The sequence below is a fragment of the Scatophagus argus genome, chromosome 14, assembly GCF_020382885.2.
Source record: "Scatophagus argus isolate fScaArg1 chromosome 14, fScaArg1.pri, whole genome shotgun sequence".
Lineage (NCBI taxonomy): Eukaryota > Metazoa > Chordata > Actinopteri > Scatophagidae > Scatophagus > Scatophagus argus.
In genome coordinates this window covers 16202198-16221155 of record NC_058506.1, presented here as the reverse complement: position 1 = coordinate 16221155, position 18958 = coordinate 16202198, and the positions used below count along the sequence as shown (strand labels likewise).

At 40.3% G+C, this 18958-nt stretch overlaps 1 protein-coding gene across 2 annotated transcripts in view; it reads right to left on the bottom strand.

Moving 5' to 3' along the window:
- The window catches only part of LOC124070203 (gamma-aminobutyric acid receptor subunit beta-2), a 337631-nt gene that overhangs the window by 43767 nt on the left and 274906 nt on the right, over positions 1-18958 (bottom strand). The window contains exons 1-3 of one of the 2 annotated variants that reach the window (XM_046409860.1): positions 9061-9741; positions 8810-8907; positions 8044-8111 (exon numbers count right to left, since the gene is read on the bottom strand). In XM_046409860.1, the coding sequence (XP_046265816.1) occupies positions 8044-8111; positions 8810-8907; positions 9061-9143 (249 nt within the window). In that variant the 5' untranslated portion in view covers positions 9144-9741. Of the gene's footprint in view, positions 1-8043; positions 8112-8809; positions 8908-9060; positions 9742-18958 lie in introns of those variants that run through there. The other variant, XM_046409861.1, reaches the window with a different exon arrangement.

Genomic DNA, 18958 nt, shown 5'->3' with positions numbered 1-18958 from the left:
AATCATTAAATAATGGAGATAAATAATCATTTCAAGTGGTTGGCAGATAAATACTATGTACATTGATAGATCAAGAGTGGGAGAAGCAAAGTATGAACAGAATAAAAAGACATTGCTGGAACCTGTTGTACAGACAGCCGAGATTAAAGAGATATCTGCAGTGAGGTATAATAATGATGGTCTGATGCTCCAGCCATGCTGCCCAGACATCTTTGTAAACCCCGCTTATAAGATTTTGACTGCACAAAAAAACCTGTGGTAATCTTGTCAAGGTGACAGCTGCTCCATCTACCTCTCCACCCTCCTCAGCCTCTGCTAGTTTCTCTCTTTCAGATGCCCCATTCCTCACCTGTCCAAGAGCTTTTGCTCTTGACTCCTGCTCTTAACACCTAATTCAGTCACCTGCTCACACAGAAGCAAATGTAATTAGCTCCAGTATATATAGAGGACAGCTCACAGATAGCCTCTGCCAGATTGTCTGTTTTGCCATGTTGCTTTACTAATCCAGCCTTCATTCTGTTTCCCCTGTATATACCTGTTTATACACAGCCATCTGCCTGGCTTTTGATTTACTGCCTATCACCCTTAGTATTTTTGGATTTGTTTGCCATGTGCAATTGACTTTGTTTCAAAGTAATCATCTTCACAGATTTTGGTTCCAACTCTGTGATCTGGTGTTGCAATTATTTAGTAATCTCTGAATGTTGTTTGTTGTACTGTATTTGTGTCAGGGTTATGTCAACTATTTTGATACAATCCTTTTTTTTTCTTTGTATTACAATACTTCATAGTTAAACTTAATAACATATTTAAAGTTTAAGCTAGTGGGGTAACTAACTTGTCATTAGGCTATTACATAAGATAAATGTAATAATATAGATAAATATTTATTTCTATTTATCTTTAAGGATATGGCTAATTCTATTCCACATATTTATGCCTTTAACATATAAAGTATAAAGTAATGGCCTGAAATAGCTGGGCTTTGTAGTTTTTAGGAAAAGCCAATCTAACGTGGAACAATTAGTGCAGTAGGGTCGTGTATGAAGGGTATACTAAAAAGTGCAGTACTCTTCTTCTTCAACATAATGAAGGAACACTTCACCAGGAGCCACTCATGTTTGTTTTAATCATTTTTGAACAACAATGAAGGTCTACAGCACAGAGGAATAAGTTTGATAAAGAACTGATAAAACCTCTTTTGTATGTTAAGTGATGTGAACAGCTTTCAGAGCTTTCAGAGCTTTCAGAGCTAGCAGAGCGGTGAGCTAACCTTCTTGCTTATGTACTGTAATGCTTTACAAAATGAGTCTGACTGACGGGCTGAAATATCATTCTTGGACATTCTTGTATGTCTTTTATTTTTTTTTTCGTCAGTTGAAGAAGTAGTGTGAAGCACTCACAACAATAGTGAGTCTTATGGCTGTACCTGTGCTAGGAGCAACTACTGTTGTCAGCTGAAGTTATCAGCATGCCGGTGCAGAGAAAAGCTCACACTGATCTAATGTGTAATTTACAGTTCTTCTCATATGAATGAAGCTATAAAATACCACTTTGTTGCTGCTTTTCTTGTTCCCAACTCCTCATATGAAATGGGGGATATTATTTTACTTTATCATGATGATGACCATAATCATCACAGCAACACAACCACCTTCAATATCATTTAATATAAATATATATATATATATTCAATATACATACAACCCATCCAGTGTTTGTCCTTTTACTGAATTCAAGAGACACATTAGTGTATGATTAAAACTCTAGAGGGAGGCTTGTGTATCCCAACCTATGAACATGAATAATACAAGTTATAGCATGGGGTGTTTCAGCATTCTACTCAATTCATCCACTCCTCCTTTACTCCTCCACTATCCCCTGTGACTTTCCTCTGCACGAGCTTGCTGTATTTTCTGTATTGTATATAATGTATACAGCTTCTGTGAATGTTTCATGTTGGCCCTTCTTGCTGAATCTGTCGCAGAAGGTTGTTGCAAAGTCATCAGGTGGGAAAGAGGAGGAAAAGCATGACTTAAAGATGGGGCTAACAAGTAGATAATTATGGAGTAAGCAGGCTGAAAATATGTTGCCGTCTACAATGGGTGCCACACCACAAGGTCTAATAAAAAAAATAAATATTTGTTCCCTACAAATACTAATGGTACAAGTGAACACCATCCACCATCTTACCATGGTTGGTGAAGGCAACATATTGTTGTTTTGGGTTTATGGTCCAACTTTTCTGTTTCGCCTCAGTCTCACCTTTCCCAATTATCCCATTTTCAGACAGCAGGCAGCTGTTTTCAGCAACAAAGCTCTGGTAAACCCATTGAATAGCACCTGCCCTGCATTAAATCCCAAAAAGACAAACTACAGGAATGCCTGATGAACATATTGGAGGATTTAGCAGCTAAAGAGATAAAACAGATCAAAACAGGAGAAATATTGGATTCACTAGGTGGCCAGAAACAGGCCTCCAAATGAGTGCTAATGTTCCTTTGTGTCTGCTAGATGTGTAATTAGGCAAGTGTTTGTTAACACATTAACTTTGTCAGGTGGTGATATGTCAAACTTGTGTTTTCAGGTCGTTGTATTGCCCACAAGAGGCCAAAAACAAAAACAAACAAAAAAAAACCTCCAAAAAATTGAATCAGATACTGCTTTACATTTCAAGTTTTGTCAGCACATGGTAAACGCTATCAGTATTCATGCTTGTACTGCATGGGTAATTAGTTCAGCTTCTTCATGGAACATTTAAATGATTGAAATTACTTGCATCCAATCTCCGCCTCTGAGATGGTGAGATTTTTTTTGAGTGTAATCATTAATTGAGTAATTCATACTGTTTTATATTCTATAGTGACAGCAGAGTCAGTACACTGATTGTATCAAGTCGACACTGCTACATTAACAGGAAGTATGTGATTAACCTGTTATCTAATAGCTCTTTCTTCAAAATTTTAACGTCACTGTCTTTGAACAGGAGCTTGGACATCGGTCCTGGTTGTCCACCACATCCAACACATCACTCACCTCAAGCACTGAAAATAAATCAATACTATTATGTTAGAGCGTGGTTTTCTTCATACATTGTGTTCACTCTGACTCTCTCCATTTCAGCACCAAGTCAAATCCCTGCTGAACCCTGGTTGAGTTAGACTCTGGTGTTTCCGTTATGTAATTCTTACAGCTACTTTCCCGGTGACTACATTAATATACCGGTTTATGAGGAAACATAGCTGGAGACTGTGGGGGATTAGGATTTATTAATGCTAGTGTGTACATGAGAGACAGACAGACAGACAGAGAGTGTGTATGTGTGTGTACATCCTTACTAGAGACATCCTAAGTGTACAAATATGTCAATGTCTGCCCTGTATGCTAGCAGGCTTAATATAGACTGTGGATAGGAAGGCGACACTGCATGTGTCACTCCAAAGGACTTAAGTAACTAAAAGTTTTAATGCAATATTTTGGAGTACTGCAATGACCTTTTTTTTATTCAGCTCAAAGATTTGATTTATGTGATTAACCATTGCACACTTCCAAATTTAACAGCATACTTGTACTCATTTTTGTTTGCAGCTTCTCTCTGTGCTGCACGATATCCAAACCAGCTACAGCTCCTTAAACGTGTTACAATAAGATCTTAAACTGAACTTGTCTACTAAATACTTTATCGCCCAGGATTACGTCTGAGCATTGAGGCTATTGCCTCATTATGAGTTTTAAAGATAAAGTGGAGATCATTTTAACAGTTTGACAGCTCATTTTACAATAGGACAAAAAGTTTGAGCGCCTTCATACATTTTAATTGAGTATTTTTTCATTTTCCCTCACACAAGCGGAATGTGTTTCCGTCTGTGAATCTTCACAAGTTGCCTCTACACTCTCATTAGTTTCTACGCAACCATCATGGAGAAGCAGTTTCGGAGATAATTTGAGCGCTGACAAAAAACTGCAGTGATCAGGCATTGTGTATAATTTTGGCAAAACCCAGCAAGACAAAAAAAAAGTGTGTGCAGTGACAAAATAGTGTCACTATATCCTTCCAAGAAAATGAAAGTTGCATTCATTATCTTCAAAGATTAATTGTACATCTAATGATTACTGTCATTAACATTGCAATTAGCTGATTAAGATGCTGTATCCTGCCATTATAAACTGAGGGTTAAATGTTTAAATCCATGCCATGAAAATATATTTAAATCATATTGAGTTATTATTTTTGGCTGATGTCAGCTTCTCATCAATTTACAATTCTGCCCACATCAGCAATGCAATACCGAGGCTGCTGTGAAATAGATTTAGACACAACTACAGATGCAGACTTAATATCATTTTAAAGCTCTCAGGTCCGGAAGAGATATTACACAATACCACATAAGTGCTTCCACAATCTATCTTTCCTTTTATTATCATATGGCAAGCAATAATCTCCTTGCCTTTCAGCCAACATCCATTACACAGTATCACATTTGTATAAAATATAGTACAGGCTTCACTGCAATCTTGATGCATTTATAACAGACGTCCCATCAGAGATCCCTTATGCTCAGAGGTGGAAATAACTGGGTACTAAAATGGTGGGCTCTGAATTTCACAGTCCCTTTCCAACAATCAATGAGCTCCTCTTGACCTTTATGTGCATCAATAATGATTTTTCTGCCTTTTGGAGGAGGATAAGAACTTTAGTTCATCCTCAGATAGGAGAATTTCTTCCCCTGTGAAAACTGTTGGCTTAGTGTTCAAGTATCTAGGAGCTCAACCAAAAGCAAATATTGAAACTTAAATGGCAGTGGAGAAAGACGCCAAGAAAGAATTGCTTGAAGAAAAGGGGAGGGGATCAACCATTGCTTCTGCATGCCTGCTGTGCATATTTTCCATCCCTTCTTTCACCAGTGCATGAATTAAGGCTTGTGAAGCTACTTGCCTCGGGTTGAATGCCTAACATGACATTGGTATTCAGCGTGTGTGTCCCTCTCTGTATGTCCACCTCTGAGTCATGAGGAGTGAACCCTCAGCAGCACTAGGTACATGACCTTCCCTCCAACACCAGCGCTGCTCCTGGCTCTCCACATGGCAACTTGTTAATGTCAGCGCTCTCTCCCCCATCTATCTCTGTCTCTCTCTCTGTCACATACACAAGGGTGAAAAATTTGACCTGCAGGTCTCACACAATCATATCCTATCCTTTTCCACCCTAGAAGGCTTGGCACTTTGGCTCCAACACCCAGAAACAAGTAACCTTTCATGGGTATGTAATGAACACCAACCACAGCCTCCTCATTTCATGTCTTGCTTCAGGCCTAAGTGACATGTAATGTAGTTTTCTACATGGTACATGTCTCAGTAAAGCCAGCTACTGATGCACAGTCAGAACACTGAAACAGTCAGCAGTTGCTGCCTTTTTCTCAAGGCTTGACTTTGACCAAGAAAAGGTAGGGTGGGGTTTAGGGGTAAAGCCCTGAAACATTCTCGAGTGGTCAGGCTATGTAACTTGGACACCAAAAATCTTAACTTATGTAACAAATACTGGGGGGGACTTCATGTCCTCTGGGCCACTCAGGCTTGAAGGCTTACATACTTAGTTTTGTGACTCATCTAAAGTGAGCTAGAGGCCTGTTTCTCTTTTTTTCCTCTCTAAATGGGTTTCTGCTCTATGACATTGGTAACAAAGTGCTAAAACAGATGGTTTGAGACAAACCTCTTTGCAGTTCCTTATTTTAATGGCCCCTCTGGAAAAATCAAATAAATACGCTATGTTCTCACTCCTTCATGTGTCTGCTTTTAATGTGAGGTCTTCAACAGAGAGCAGTGGCGGGTGACAGAAGAATACATTACTAATACACAGCAAAACACGGATGTCCTGCTCCTCCATAATAGCTAATGGGACACTGTTGGATACATCCCTCAGTGACATCTCTCCATTATCCTCAAGCCTGTTCCTTATCTGCTCTCTAAAGGAAATACACATGGTGGTTCAATCCACGTGCCGAAATAAGTGGCAGACAGGCAGCCAGATGGGAGAGAGGAAATGGAAGAAAGGAAAGTGCTTCTACACCAGCTGCCATCCTGAAAAGTGGTTACATTTATAGGAAAGGGAACAGATCAAAGATGTTGAAACCATTACGCACACATGTGGCCTCTTCTTTTCATGAGACTCCAGTGGGTCAGGTGGTAATGACTACCCTTTCACATTAGAGGGTGTTCAGTGGGCCAAACCTGACAAAGGAACGGGATGATCAAAGAAGCTGTGCAGCACTGGCTTTGTGTGTTTGGAAGGAGGGTGGGATTTCTCTTTGTTTGGCCATGTGTGTGGGTGTGTCTGGATAAAACCTCATTCCTGATGTTTTTCCGGGAAGGAATAATTAAGCAAGGATATACTCTGCGTCTTTTCTGAAAGGTGCAGTCTGGAGGAGATGATCAGAGTGGAGAAAATGATAAACAAAGCATAACAAACTTCAGAGTGTCCTGTTGAAGGACACACACACCACTGTACAGTATGTCCTATACCATACTCATAACACCTTGGCTAAATATGGTGATTGTGGGCTTTCTTTCTCAGCTCCATACCATTTAAAAAGTACAAGTACCCCGAACTCAACTTTTAATTTGTTCCAATTACATGGACATTTATCATTAAAAACAATCACTATCTATGTTTTTGCTGACAAAAGCTACATCTACATGAGATGAACTAGCTCCTATGCATTAGATGATGAGGTTGTTGATGCAAATAGCATCTTACGTAATACGTTTAGTGTTTGATTCCTGGAAATACATCCCATGTCCACACTTAAAATATACATACTGTACTTGCAGGGACTCACAGGGACACAGGCACTAACAGGAACTCAATGTCAGGCAGCTGCCAAGCTTTTGCATCGGTTACACAGGGAAAACATTTCTTTAATTAAGAATTAACTTCCACTGTGCTGAGGGCTCAGCAGACCCGCACTTGTACAAGTGTGTGCTTGTGTATGTGTGTGCATGTATGTGCTTGTGGTTGTGCAGGTAAAAACAGACATGCCATCATCTATTTTCTCTCATCTCATTTCTACACATCAGCATAGTTTACAAAAGCTATGACGACATGAGGAACAGCCTTTAGGTGCTGCTGCCAAATATATCCCCATGTGTAATCACTCTCTGACATCACAACACAACTCGCATCGCAGCTAGCAACACCAAAACAACTGCAACAGCTGAACACATCTGGATTAAGATGATGAAAATCTGCTAATTCCAACAGTCGAGGTTAACCACAGAAAGAGACAAGGTTAGAAAAAAAATGAGACAATGGACCTATCGCAGTCTCATGCACATTATCATAAATATCAATTTTGTTCATCTTGTCAGCTGCATTATAAATGTCAAGCGTGACCTTCCGTGATGACAGAATGCATCCTTGAGTTTCTCTGTAAACTGTAAGGCAATTCTAACATCTCATCACTAGGAGGTGCACTTGTATGAAGCAAAACTTGATCTCCCCCTCTCATATCCACAGCTCTCAAGTTCTTCCACTTTCAGTGTTTCCAGCAAAACACTCATTAAACCAGCTGGAACAGACAATGTTAAACACTTCTCATAAAGCAAAGTCCATGACTTGGGGCTTATGCTATGATCTCCCATGTAAGGGATTACAGATGTGATTTGGACTGAACTTGTACCCACCAACCCCCGCCAAAAAAATAAAATAAATATTTTGTGAAGTTAGTGATTCCTGGCTGTGTACCTGCTCAGCAAATTACGCAGCCATCAGCTTAGGAGACCGAAAACAAGGCGTCCATCTCTGTCAATCAATTCCAAAACCCCAGAGAGGTTGAATTCATCAACGATTATTGCATTTGAGCTCTCAAACCCCCACACGTCGATGCGAGTGATCGGGCAAAAGATACATTTACACAGACCTGCATCAAGAGGGGTTTCCCCGGTGGTATGGGAGGGTATTCCCCCTGGTAGGTTTATGCATAGCAGGGATCGTTAGTCCAGAATGGTCACATATTGTCAAAGGAGAGGTGATAATGGCCTACTTACCATATTAACTTCTGATACCATGTCTATGCTGGCTATGTCTATATTCATTCCCACACCAACCGGAGGACCTGGGACAGATGACAACAACGGTAAGCAGCACAGATACTGTACGTCAGATGCAGCCTGTACTGACACATTTTAAAAGAAACGGTTAATAATGTGATTGTGGTGAGAACACATATTAACACTTGTGAATTTAGCTGTTGTCAGCCGGATAATAGTTTACAATGTTCGTTTCGGTTGGGATTAGATCCACCAAGACGCGGTGAAAGTGCTGGTAATTCCCCTAAAAGTTGTTGACATTTAATCATCTTGTCATAAACATATTGCAATCGCAGTGAAGACCCGAACTGGAACATGGATGTGCGCAAGAATGTGCACTTAATTTTATTAAATTCCAACAGACGTGCACTGGGAGCTGACAGCCACCTTTGTTCACTGTAGTGATTTTTCATTCAAATAAACAAGCTGTTTTTTTTTTTTTTAATCTTCCATCCTTCAGCCACACCACTCGTGTTTTCTCCAGTTATATCGGCTCTCTGGGTGTGTTTTGATACATTTTGCCTCGGCTGTATCATATAAAATGTCATAGACTGTGACACCGGAGAAGCCGATAAGAAACACCTCCTTATACTTTCCGAAACTGCAAACCTAATTGGCTCACAGATTATTGCAGGAGTAAAAGAAAAAAAAACGTACTATTATGCAGGCTGACAAGGCGAAAACTCGAACAGAGTTGGTAATAATAGCCTACGAGTTCATTTACCTCCGAAATCTGGCCTCAATCGTATATCATAACCTTTCAACAGTCTATCCACCGTTTCTTTAACCAAAGACATGTTGCTAGGGTCACTGACACCGGCACTATGGGAGAAACAAAAAGAGAGAACAGGTGCATAGCAGATTTGAATACGAGACATTCTTGAACCATGAAGTGTCCAAGTATTTTCCATGCCGTCTGGAACACAGTCACACTTAGTAAAAATGAGTGGAGCATCCTCCGACCCTTTCACTTACCTTTGGGCGCGTACCACGGCCACCACGAGAGGGAACAACCACACGCAAAAACACTCCATTCTGTTTTTTCTGAACACTGCCATACTTATGTTTTTTTTTTTTCTTTTGGTGAAGACAGTCGAGGTCCAACTTATTCTTGCCAGTGCAGTAATTCCAATGCCGGGCGCATGCGTATTCCCGACCACAACATCAAGAAGCAGCGCTGCCGCTGCTGCCGCTGATGGCAGTGGCAGATGTAGTACCCAGCCACGGAGGAAATTTAAAGGCGAACCAAGACTACAAGTTACTCAGGGGCACAAGGGGGTCTCCCTGGTTTCTTTACAGAGAAGGTAGCTGTCGTAGAAGCTGTTAATGGGACGGATAAGTTGACGGTTCGAAACCACAGGGGGGCGAGGTGGGTGGGTGGGTGGATTTGTCTGTCGTCCGCGCGGCAGCCAACTCATCTAGCCGTCCCTAAACAAGGCACTTAACCTCTCTGCTCCAGCAGAGCCACTCGGGGCGTGGGGAGGGGGGGGGACTCCCAGCTAAAGGTCCGGACTGGAATGTATGTTAGGTTCTCGTCGTGAATCAGAGCAGTTACTACAGAGAGACTTTAGTTTTATGAATCAATAGCTTTTCGAGCTGACCACCAACTTTCAGAGCATACGAAGCTTATGTGAGACTATGAGCCCAATGAGATCGTATTGTCTCTAATTAGGCTACACGCCGTGTTAAAGGAGCAATTGTGTTTTTGTTTTTTGTCCTCCGACCACGGATGTCAACTTGTATGAGAGGCAGAAATCGAACAAGGGAGATAAAACTGTTGTTGTAGCTTGGGAGAAAAAAGAAAAACCCGACCAGCAGTTGGTGGCTCTGTCCGTGGTTCTGAAAAGGGTGACTTCAGCCCCCTCCCATCCCTTTCTGACTCTGTCCATTGTGCTGAATGTGCTCTCCCCTCTCACTATCGCTTTCTCTCCACACAGAAAGGGGGGTTCCGTGCTATTAATGCATCCGTGCGCCAACAGTTGCTCACGCATCGATCTCCACGCATTCAGGCCCCTGGCGAAAACGAGAAGCGTGGCTTAATACCCTGAGAGGCGCGGTGCCAATGCGGTGCCTCGGGGTTGGAAGCTGGATGCACGGGGCAGAGCAGTAATGCACTGAAGCCTACACTCAGCACATCTCTCGCAGGCATGCACGTTTGTGGCTCCACGCACCGAGCAAGCAGGATGTGCGCCACTGTGTGAACTCGGACACGAACCGTCATGGATTTGGTGGGATCAGAGGCGGATGTGTAGGAGTCCTACAGCGGCACTGCTGCCTGAGAGGAGGGGAACAGGAGTGATCCAAGCAGGAAGATGCTAAATGTTCTGCAACGTAAAAAGTACAAGTAGAAATGATGACTGTCCATAATATGATTCTACTCATGTTGAGATCTTCTTTGTTTTAATTTATTTATCTACTTTTTTGATTTGGTAGTTTGGAATCCTTTTTATTATTTAGAAATAATATAAAAATGTGCACACCGTTTGACCTGATGGGGGCGCTGAAAATGTTAAGAATTTCAAAATTAAAAAGGTGGAATTGGGTAATAAACAAGGTTTCATTTCAAGCCCCCTTGTATAAAAATTGATGGCATGTCTGCAGGGGGTTGATTAGAACTTGTTGAGAGACATATGTTAGGTCCTGCATTTTTCAGCTCATAATTCACTTTATATGCAAAAGCACAAGTCAAAGCATCCAATTAAGACGTAAGGAAATTATATTTACAGTGCATCTTGCATCATCTGGATTTGTGTTGCACAGTCAGAGTTAAAGCCAAAATCTGGGGCAATGCATTGTTTACGATCTTTGGAGTATTTTTGGAATCGAAACAGACTGAAAACACTCTTAAACAGAGTTTAGCGGGTTTTTTTGGGTTTTTTTTTGTTTACATTTTTTAATGTAATCAAATAATCAATTTTATACATATGTATATCAAGTTGTCAAGACTAAGCGGTTGATAGGCACAGCACAGATTTAATATAGTATCCATAAAAGATAATGCTGATAAACAGAGTTTGTCTAGAGAGTGGCTGTGGTGCTACCTGGTTACCTGCTGGCAGGAACTGCTCAAGGGCATGCTATAAATCAGCACTCATGACATTTGGTACATGTTTATCCCAATGGACCTCCCACCATGTTTTATATCAGCTATATCATTTACCAAAAAAGAGCTCGTAGTTGTTGTTACTCACAGGTGCACATATTTTAGTGACTGTCATGAAAACCAAATCAATCTATTTAAGTAATGTACATGTTTGGTTGTGTGGCACATGAAGGATATGATCATTAAAAAAAATCAAAGGTTTACATATTTTCACCTCTTTTAGTGTGCATTTCATATCTCACTAATATTCATCACAGGGCGAACAGATGGTGGGACCATGGAGCATTTCATAAATCGAAATATTGTGAGTGTAAAAAGAACAAAAAAAAGCACTAAGTTGTATTGTAACCCTTCTGTGTCAGTGGGTGGATCTTTATGCCCTTTTGAAACTGGCACTGAGGCAAGAAAACAAATATTTTGACCCGCTGTGCTGCTCTTAATGCCTGATTTACCCAGTTGTTAAACATTCCCAAAAGGGATCCAGCTCCCCTCTTTCCTCCATCTATGTCTTTCTGTATCTTTGCACTGAGAGGAATATAATGACTGCTTTTCTGAACCCCTCAGTTAAAACACCATGCATTGCTGCCAGTGTAATATTCAGGTTGTCCTGTGCTGATGAATAGAAAAGGATGTCCCCGACCTCTGAAAAAAGACATTCATGTTGTTTCATGTCAGTAAACAGGGGTTTGTTTGCTAGCATCTTGGCAAGATGGAAAATGTGCATGAGTAGGGAAGAGCCTTGTGATTTTTCTATTGGTGTGTCTGTGTGTGTGTGTGTGTGAGAGAGAGAGAGAGAGAGAGAGAGAGGACTCTGTGCCTGAGTACACAGATAACACATCTTAGTCCATCATCTGCTGTGACATTGGCTTTTGTTTTTGCAATAAATAACCAACATGATGAAAAATCTAATATTGGCACACATTGTCACACACTGAGCATTTCACTGGGTGTGAAAAAATGAAGCCAAAAGCTTTAGTTCTTCAAACTTGCATGCACTCACACACACGCATTTTGAGCCCCAATGAAAAGATTTTTGTCCCCACTTTGGGAGTAATACGACACACAAACATACTGCACAAATCGAAACCTTTAAAGTAAAATAAATACATCAACAATGACTTTTATGAATCATAAAGTAGCCCTTCTATTGTTCGGTGCTCAAAGATATTTCCAAGAAACATCAGTTTCCTGACAAAAACAGGTTCATTTTAATGGAGTTTATCCATGGTAAGTGGTGAGCCTATAATTCTGTCTCTGCCCACCACATGTCTCATTTATGAATGTGTCCTCAATTAAATCTTGTCAAAGCCATTGTAAGACCTTCGCCAAACACTGGCAAAGGAATAAAGCTAGTGTGATCAGCTTTTATTTATTTATTTACACATTTCAGGCATGTCCAGAGGGAAGGTGGTAAGGGAAGCAGGTGGATTCCTATGCAGTGCTTAATAAAACTCTACGGCTTGTGGTCTTACTGTGGAGTTTCCACCTGGTCTGTTCTCCGCAGGTTGCACCTCCCATGGACTGACTCTCTGATATCCATCCAGCCCCACAGAGATGGAGCGGAAATATGCCAAAGCACATGGCCAGAATACAGTGGCATCATTTCTCCCTCTTACTGTCATGATTATGTCTTTGAAACTGCCATCAACGCAGTGGAGACAAAATAAATATATAAATAACTGGTGGTTTTGTATATCTATATATGTATGTATCTCTCTCCCTATTTATTTTAGCTTCAAAAGAAATCAGAAAGGTGCACTTAAGCTTGGCTGTCAGATCAAAAAAAGTACCAAACAGTATTACTTTTGACAGTTAACATACAGAACATGCACAGTGTAATCAAACACAATTTGTCAGGCAGAGATGAACATTGCAGTATGCCTTTCCCTGTAACTAAAACACCTCTCTGTATTTCTCTTTTATGTGTGGTGTAATTACAGCATTGACATTGCTGATTAGAGCTCCTTAACTCAGCAGGAGAGCTCTATTAGAGGCCTGTGGAAGGCACATTTAAATGATGGCCGTCTAATTGATGAGAAGGTAAGGATTTAAAAGAGAAATCAGAAACCACAAAAATGAACCAAAAAAAGAACAGAGACCAGCAACGTGTTGTGTAGTTATTGCTGACTAGAAAATGACTGATTTTAACCATTAATTTCCTTTTTTTGCCCAAAGAACATTTACTTATGGACAGGAAATACATTCAGCCCAGCCAATTCGCAGATGAACTAGTAGAGTGAACAACAAAGTCATATGTTTGCCTGTGAACCGAAGGTATAGAGTAGCATAAAATGTAAGTACCTCTGGGTTGTACATGGGAAAGTTGTCTTAGTTCGGTAACAAATAGAAACTTGAATTCAGAAGGTGTAGATTGTATTTTAATAAATGTAAGAATATTTACTTTCTTGATGTTTTATGAGTTTGTGCTAGCATTCATAAAAGGCTTTTTAAAGCGCTCATCAATCTCCCTCTGGATCAGGAAACCAAAGTTAGACTTTTTTTTCCCAGCAAGGCTGTAATGATCCAACACTTTCAGTAGCACTTATGCTCATGAATTTGTTATAATACCTCACAGATCCATAGTCTACTGCTACTTACAGTAGCTGTACTCCATCCATTACTCTTCACCTTTACTCAAGGAAAAATGGCCCATCAGCATTGCCTGAAATTGTCCCTGGATGCGCCCTGCACTACTGGGTTTCCATGAAAGCGAAACACCACCACAGGACCAGGATCTCCACCTGTCTCAGGCAAAATGTCACGGTGGTGGTTTCGACCTCTGAAGTGTAGATAAGCAGGACAAACGAAGTCCATCCAGCCAAACTTTATGCCTCATTACCCTCCCTCTACCAGAGAAGGCGCCACCTGCTATTTCGTCAAGGTTGTGGTGTCCTTCCCTGCCTAACTACCACCAAAACAGCAGATAGTTGGCTGATTCCTTGCCTACCTTCACACACACACACACACACACACACACACACACTTTCTATCTTCATCTGCCTCAGAGTCTTTCACTATGTCCCTGACAGACGTTGGTCATCACTGCCAGAACTGCTGACAGGAGTTGAGGCTGAGTGTCAGATTTAGCCACAGTTGGAAGTGATGAAAATATGGAGAGAGAGAGAGAGATGGAAGGGGGGGTGGTTGGGAGGATTATTTGAGGGCCTCTGCCAAAAGCCCCTCTTTTGGCATCTTGGCATCAAAAGCGATGATTCAGACTGTGACAAAGGATGATAAAACAGTGGTTGGCCTCTTGTGTCACCATTTCACAATACCCCCTGCAGATTACAAAGATCAAGAGGTACTGCAACACAGTGAGGCTTTCACTTGATGTCAACAGATGATGTAACCTTCTGTTAAAGAATCAATATTATAAGCTGAGAACTATTTCCAAGCATTTTACTGGAAATATAATTTTGAAACTATTTTCTAAAATGTTTCTTTATTTTTCAAGCAATCAGTGTATGTATTCAGGTGAATAAATTGCAACTTTGACAGACAGCCAGCTGCTTAGACCAGGTCAAGTTTAATCGGATCAACTCAGTTTGAAAACAGCTCCTCAGAGTTGCCAAAGTACCTCTCATGCATACGTGCTGACTTTTAACTTGACATTGATTCTTTTTCCATGACTACAAATGGTAACCATAGAGACTGAGTACTAACTCTCTATTCATATACATCTGCTGAAGGAGGAATATCATATGCATGGATTCAGAATGTGGGTACAAATTTAGCATCAGCTAAACGATCTTTATGAAAGGAGAGCTGAGAGAACGAAACGTTTAACTCAAGCATTTTCTTGTTTGTGGCTGAGTGTACCTTTTGTTATTGTCATTAGCTTTGAGGTTGACTTTCAGAGTCAGGATACTTCAGTGAAGTGGTCATCATGGCTTTTCTAGGGTGCTGTGGTTAGCAAATCAAAAAGACAAATGAAATGCATTTTCAGAGGTTTTCATATTTGCACATTTCACCTTCACTTTAGTGATGATAAAGAAAAGTGTCACTTTGGTGACACTAACTCAACCCTTAGCAAATGTTTCTGTTTTGCAGTGAAGATGGGGGGTTTTTGTAAGTGATGGCCTTCTTTTAATGATGTGATTTTGTTAATTGATGTGCTGATGGCACTTAATGTGTTTCACAAAATGAATGAATAAATACATAAGCTTTTCATCCCTACCTGAAATAGAAATTCAAAGGTGATGCACAAAAACATGGTTCTGAATTTGCACTTGCACAACAGTGCTTTCACAAACGATATATGTATATATCTAAAAGTGTTCACATACAAAATAGTTCACTGCATACAAGAAACACATACCTCAGCGTTACACATCTAAAAATACCCACAGTCTAAACCCTGTTATATTAAAAATATGAGCTACAGAAATGAAAGTTCTAATCTTAAGTTATATTGATGATTTCAGCTTTCCCTTCTTTGTATTTTCTGGTTTTCACTGGGGGCTTGAGAGATTCTTTATGCAGCTGAAGTTCTTCTGTCGTTTGTTTGTGTTGATTTTTCATCTGAAGTTTACAGGTCAACTGAGGCAGTAAGAAAATGAAGTTTTGATTAAAACTTGTCTCGCAGATAAGAAATGGATTGGTTACCATGGAAATGGTAACATACTTGTTTTCCATCTTGATGCGTGATGTGTGTTGAAGTTGGGATGATGCATTCTCATATGTTTAAAAGTACTGTACATGTGCAAACTGTTTGTGTCTGTGTGGGTATGTGCAAATTTGGTGCCTTGGGTGCTGGGTGCCCTGAGTGTTGCGTTGACAGATCTGTGTCAGCTTAAGTAAAGATAACATATATTTCAATAACAGTAGAAACCCTGAAGCAAAAAAGCTTATTGAATTGAGTCTCTGAGCTGTTTTTTTTATATATATATACCACCTTTATTCCCTCTCTCTGTACTGCAGGCTGTTGGCAGCTGTCCAGCACAGCTCATAGAGAAACTTTTGGCTGCAGTCAGGCGAAAGGTCAGCCATGGCAGCGAGGACAACTGTTTTCTCAAAATCAACATTTATTTTATTTTACGACGATATGGTTTGGTCTCCATGGAAACTGCAGTGGAATTTTTTTTCTCAACGTCAAATCCACTGGATGTGGTGCAGCACATCATGTCTAAGGAGCAGAGATTTTAAAGAACTGCTGTTTGTGTGCTCTCCTGAGGTTATGGGGCTATGGAGGTTGAGAGAGAGAAAAATGAGTGATATTGAGTCTTAAAGTTTTCAAAACCCTATTTTTAATTGAGGTCTTTAGAAATAAGGTACTGACTTAGAAACACATACGCACAATATGTGTTTGCAAGTCCTACCCCTAATGCGTGCACATAATACCAATTCACAATGTATAGTTCCTAAACTATACATTTAAGTTATATAAGAAACAATATTTATTTTCTGACTCTGCATCTTTACTACCCCCAGCAATATCCTTAAATGTAATCCCTTTGACCACCACATGCTGACCTTTAGTTAATTCTGACTTTACTCTAACCCTACACAATGACTTACTTCTAGTCACTTTCAAAAGCAATGGCCAGAAAATTCTCACCTTTCCATTCTTGTGAACACATTTAGCTTTTAATAGTCTGGAATTACATTCACACTAACACACACACACACACACACTCCACCACACATGCTGAGTTTCTCCTACTGTAAGTGGTTACCATAGATACCACATGGTGAGGCTCATGAAGTACAGTGGGTCCACCTCACGTGGGAGATATTGTGTATTTATAGAAGCACTGTGGTGTGGCCAGAAATGAGTTTAGACAATGCACTTTTTTTTGGGCAATAATAAGCACCGAAGTGCTGTAGTGTGTGAGAAGCACTGTGAGCTACGATGTGCCAGTACGTTAGCTGTGACTTTGAATTGTCATTGTGGATAGTGCTTCAGTGTGATAAAAATAAGTTGGATGCTGGTTCTGCACATAAGATGTACTGTAAGGCATCAGAATATTCAGAAGTATTTCTTTTCTTCTGTTCTTCTTCTCTCGTTGTCATGCTTTTGGGTGTCTGTTTTTCCACAGAAAAGAAAGAGCGACTAGCACTGCACAAACAGCTTAAAAAAAAACAAAAAACCCTTCGGTTCTGCCATCAGAGAGCTCCTCTTCCTTCAAAAGGTCAGTGAGTTTTGGAAAGTTTCTTGCAGTAATCTGCTAGCTTGCACTCAGCTGCATGGTTATGGGGAATCAAATACAGAGTACATATCATGACGTGCTTAATTAAATCCTATTTTGTTGAATAATGAACTAATTAACAAACTCCTACTGAAGGCTTTTCCCCCCCTCATCAAAACACGTTGGATTTTGAAGTATGTCCCTTTATCTTTCCAAAGTAATTGTACTTCCAAAATTGACATAATTGAATTGCCACCCACCCTGGCATATGAAGTGTATTGTTCTCATGGATTGCCTAATTGCAATTTATCATAATCACTGTTCCTTTTTCATCTCAATTCAGACCTTAAGTTGAATGAATGGTTCAGTGATTATATTTTGTGGAAATATTGTCTGCTAGACATAATGGCCTCCCATTATTTAACACTGTTCGCCTGACATCCACTTTAAAACCTAAAGACCAGTTACAGAGAAGGTGTGAATTGGGTCAGAAGGAAAAGAGAACGAATTGTCAGAAAATTGTGGTAATGGCAGGATAATCAATAGTCTATTGACTGTTTGATTGGTTTGTTTTGGGATTAATATTCTTTTTTTATTTAAATGACATGTGTTTCTGAAGCTCGTAAATTAACCTGTGTAAACATCTGCTTTCCTGCTGTGTGGCGCACCTACTGTGGATTTGGGCTGAGTGACCGACAGAACACACTTCAAGACTTGGTACCCGAGAAAACAGTGATCCACTCAGGAACAAAAAGTGTTTCAACTGGATAAAGCTGCACAAGTCAGTCAGCCATTTAGGCAGCCTGGCACACAGTTAACTAGCCAGGTAGCCAGCCAGCTAGCCTATATATGTAGGAAAATAATCACTATAATGACAGGAAATCAGCTGGACAAACAGATAGACAAGACAAAACCATGCAAAACCACATATGAGTGTACATACACATTCAAAATTTACTCCATGGTGATTTTATAATTTTGTGTGAATACTGAATAGACTTTAGTAACAGGTGACATATCTAAAAAGCAGAGATTAACAGTGACTGTGTGGGTGTGTCCAGCGCATGATACTTAAAGCTGCCAGCTATAGCGGTGGATTAAAGAGTAATGGCTCTTGTCTATGTCATGTGAGCTTGTGTGTGTGTGTGTGTGTGTTTACACTGTACATGTGGGTCTCCACTTGCTGGTGATGTTAGGAGCCACAGCATTGCATGCTAAGCGCATTCACACCATTAAGAGATGGAGAAAGTTCCCTCCTGTCCTGGCCCATCCGCCACCACATCCAATATAAGCAAAGTGAATCAGGTCAGGAGCCTCTCATGGTCAGTGTGCTGTAGTTGGTCAGATGAACTAACCTAATGGTTGATAAGATCAAGTTGATCACAGAATTAGGGTCAGATTAGATTATCTACCAGCAAGTTGACAGAGAAACTGAAACTGCAACTTGTTCATAAATGATGTAAGACTCATTCCCAGTTGCTTATGTTCGAGTACTACTTGAATGTATATGACTGTACTGCTTCCTCTGCTTCTCATACTTGCTTGCTATGTCTACCACTAATGGTCTTCCTTTTGCATTTCCCCTTATACTGCTATTACATAAATTAATGTTACAGCTGCCACTTCTACTCCTACCACTGCT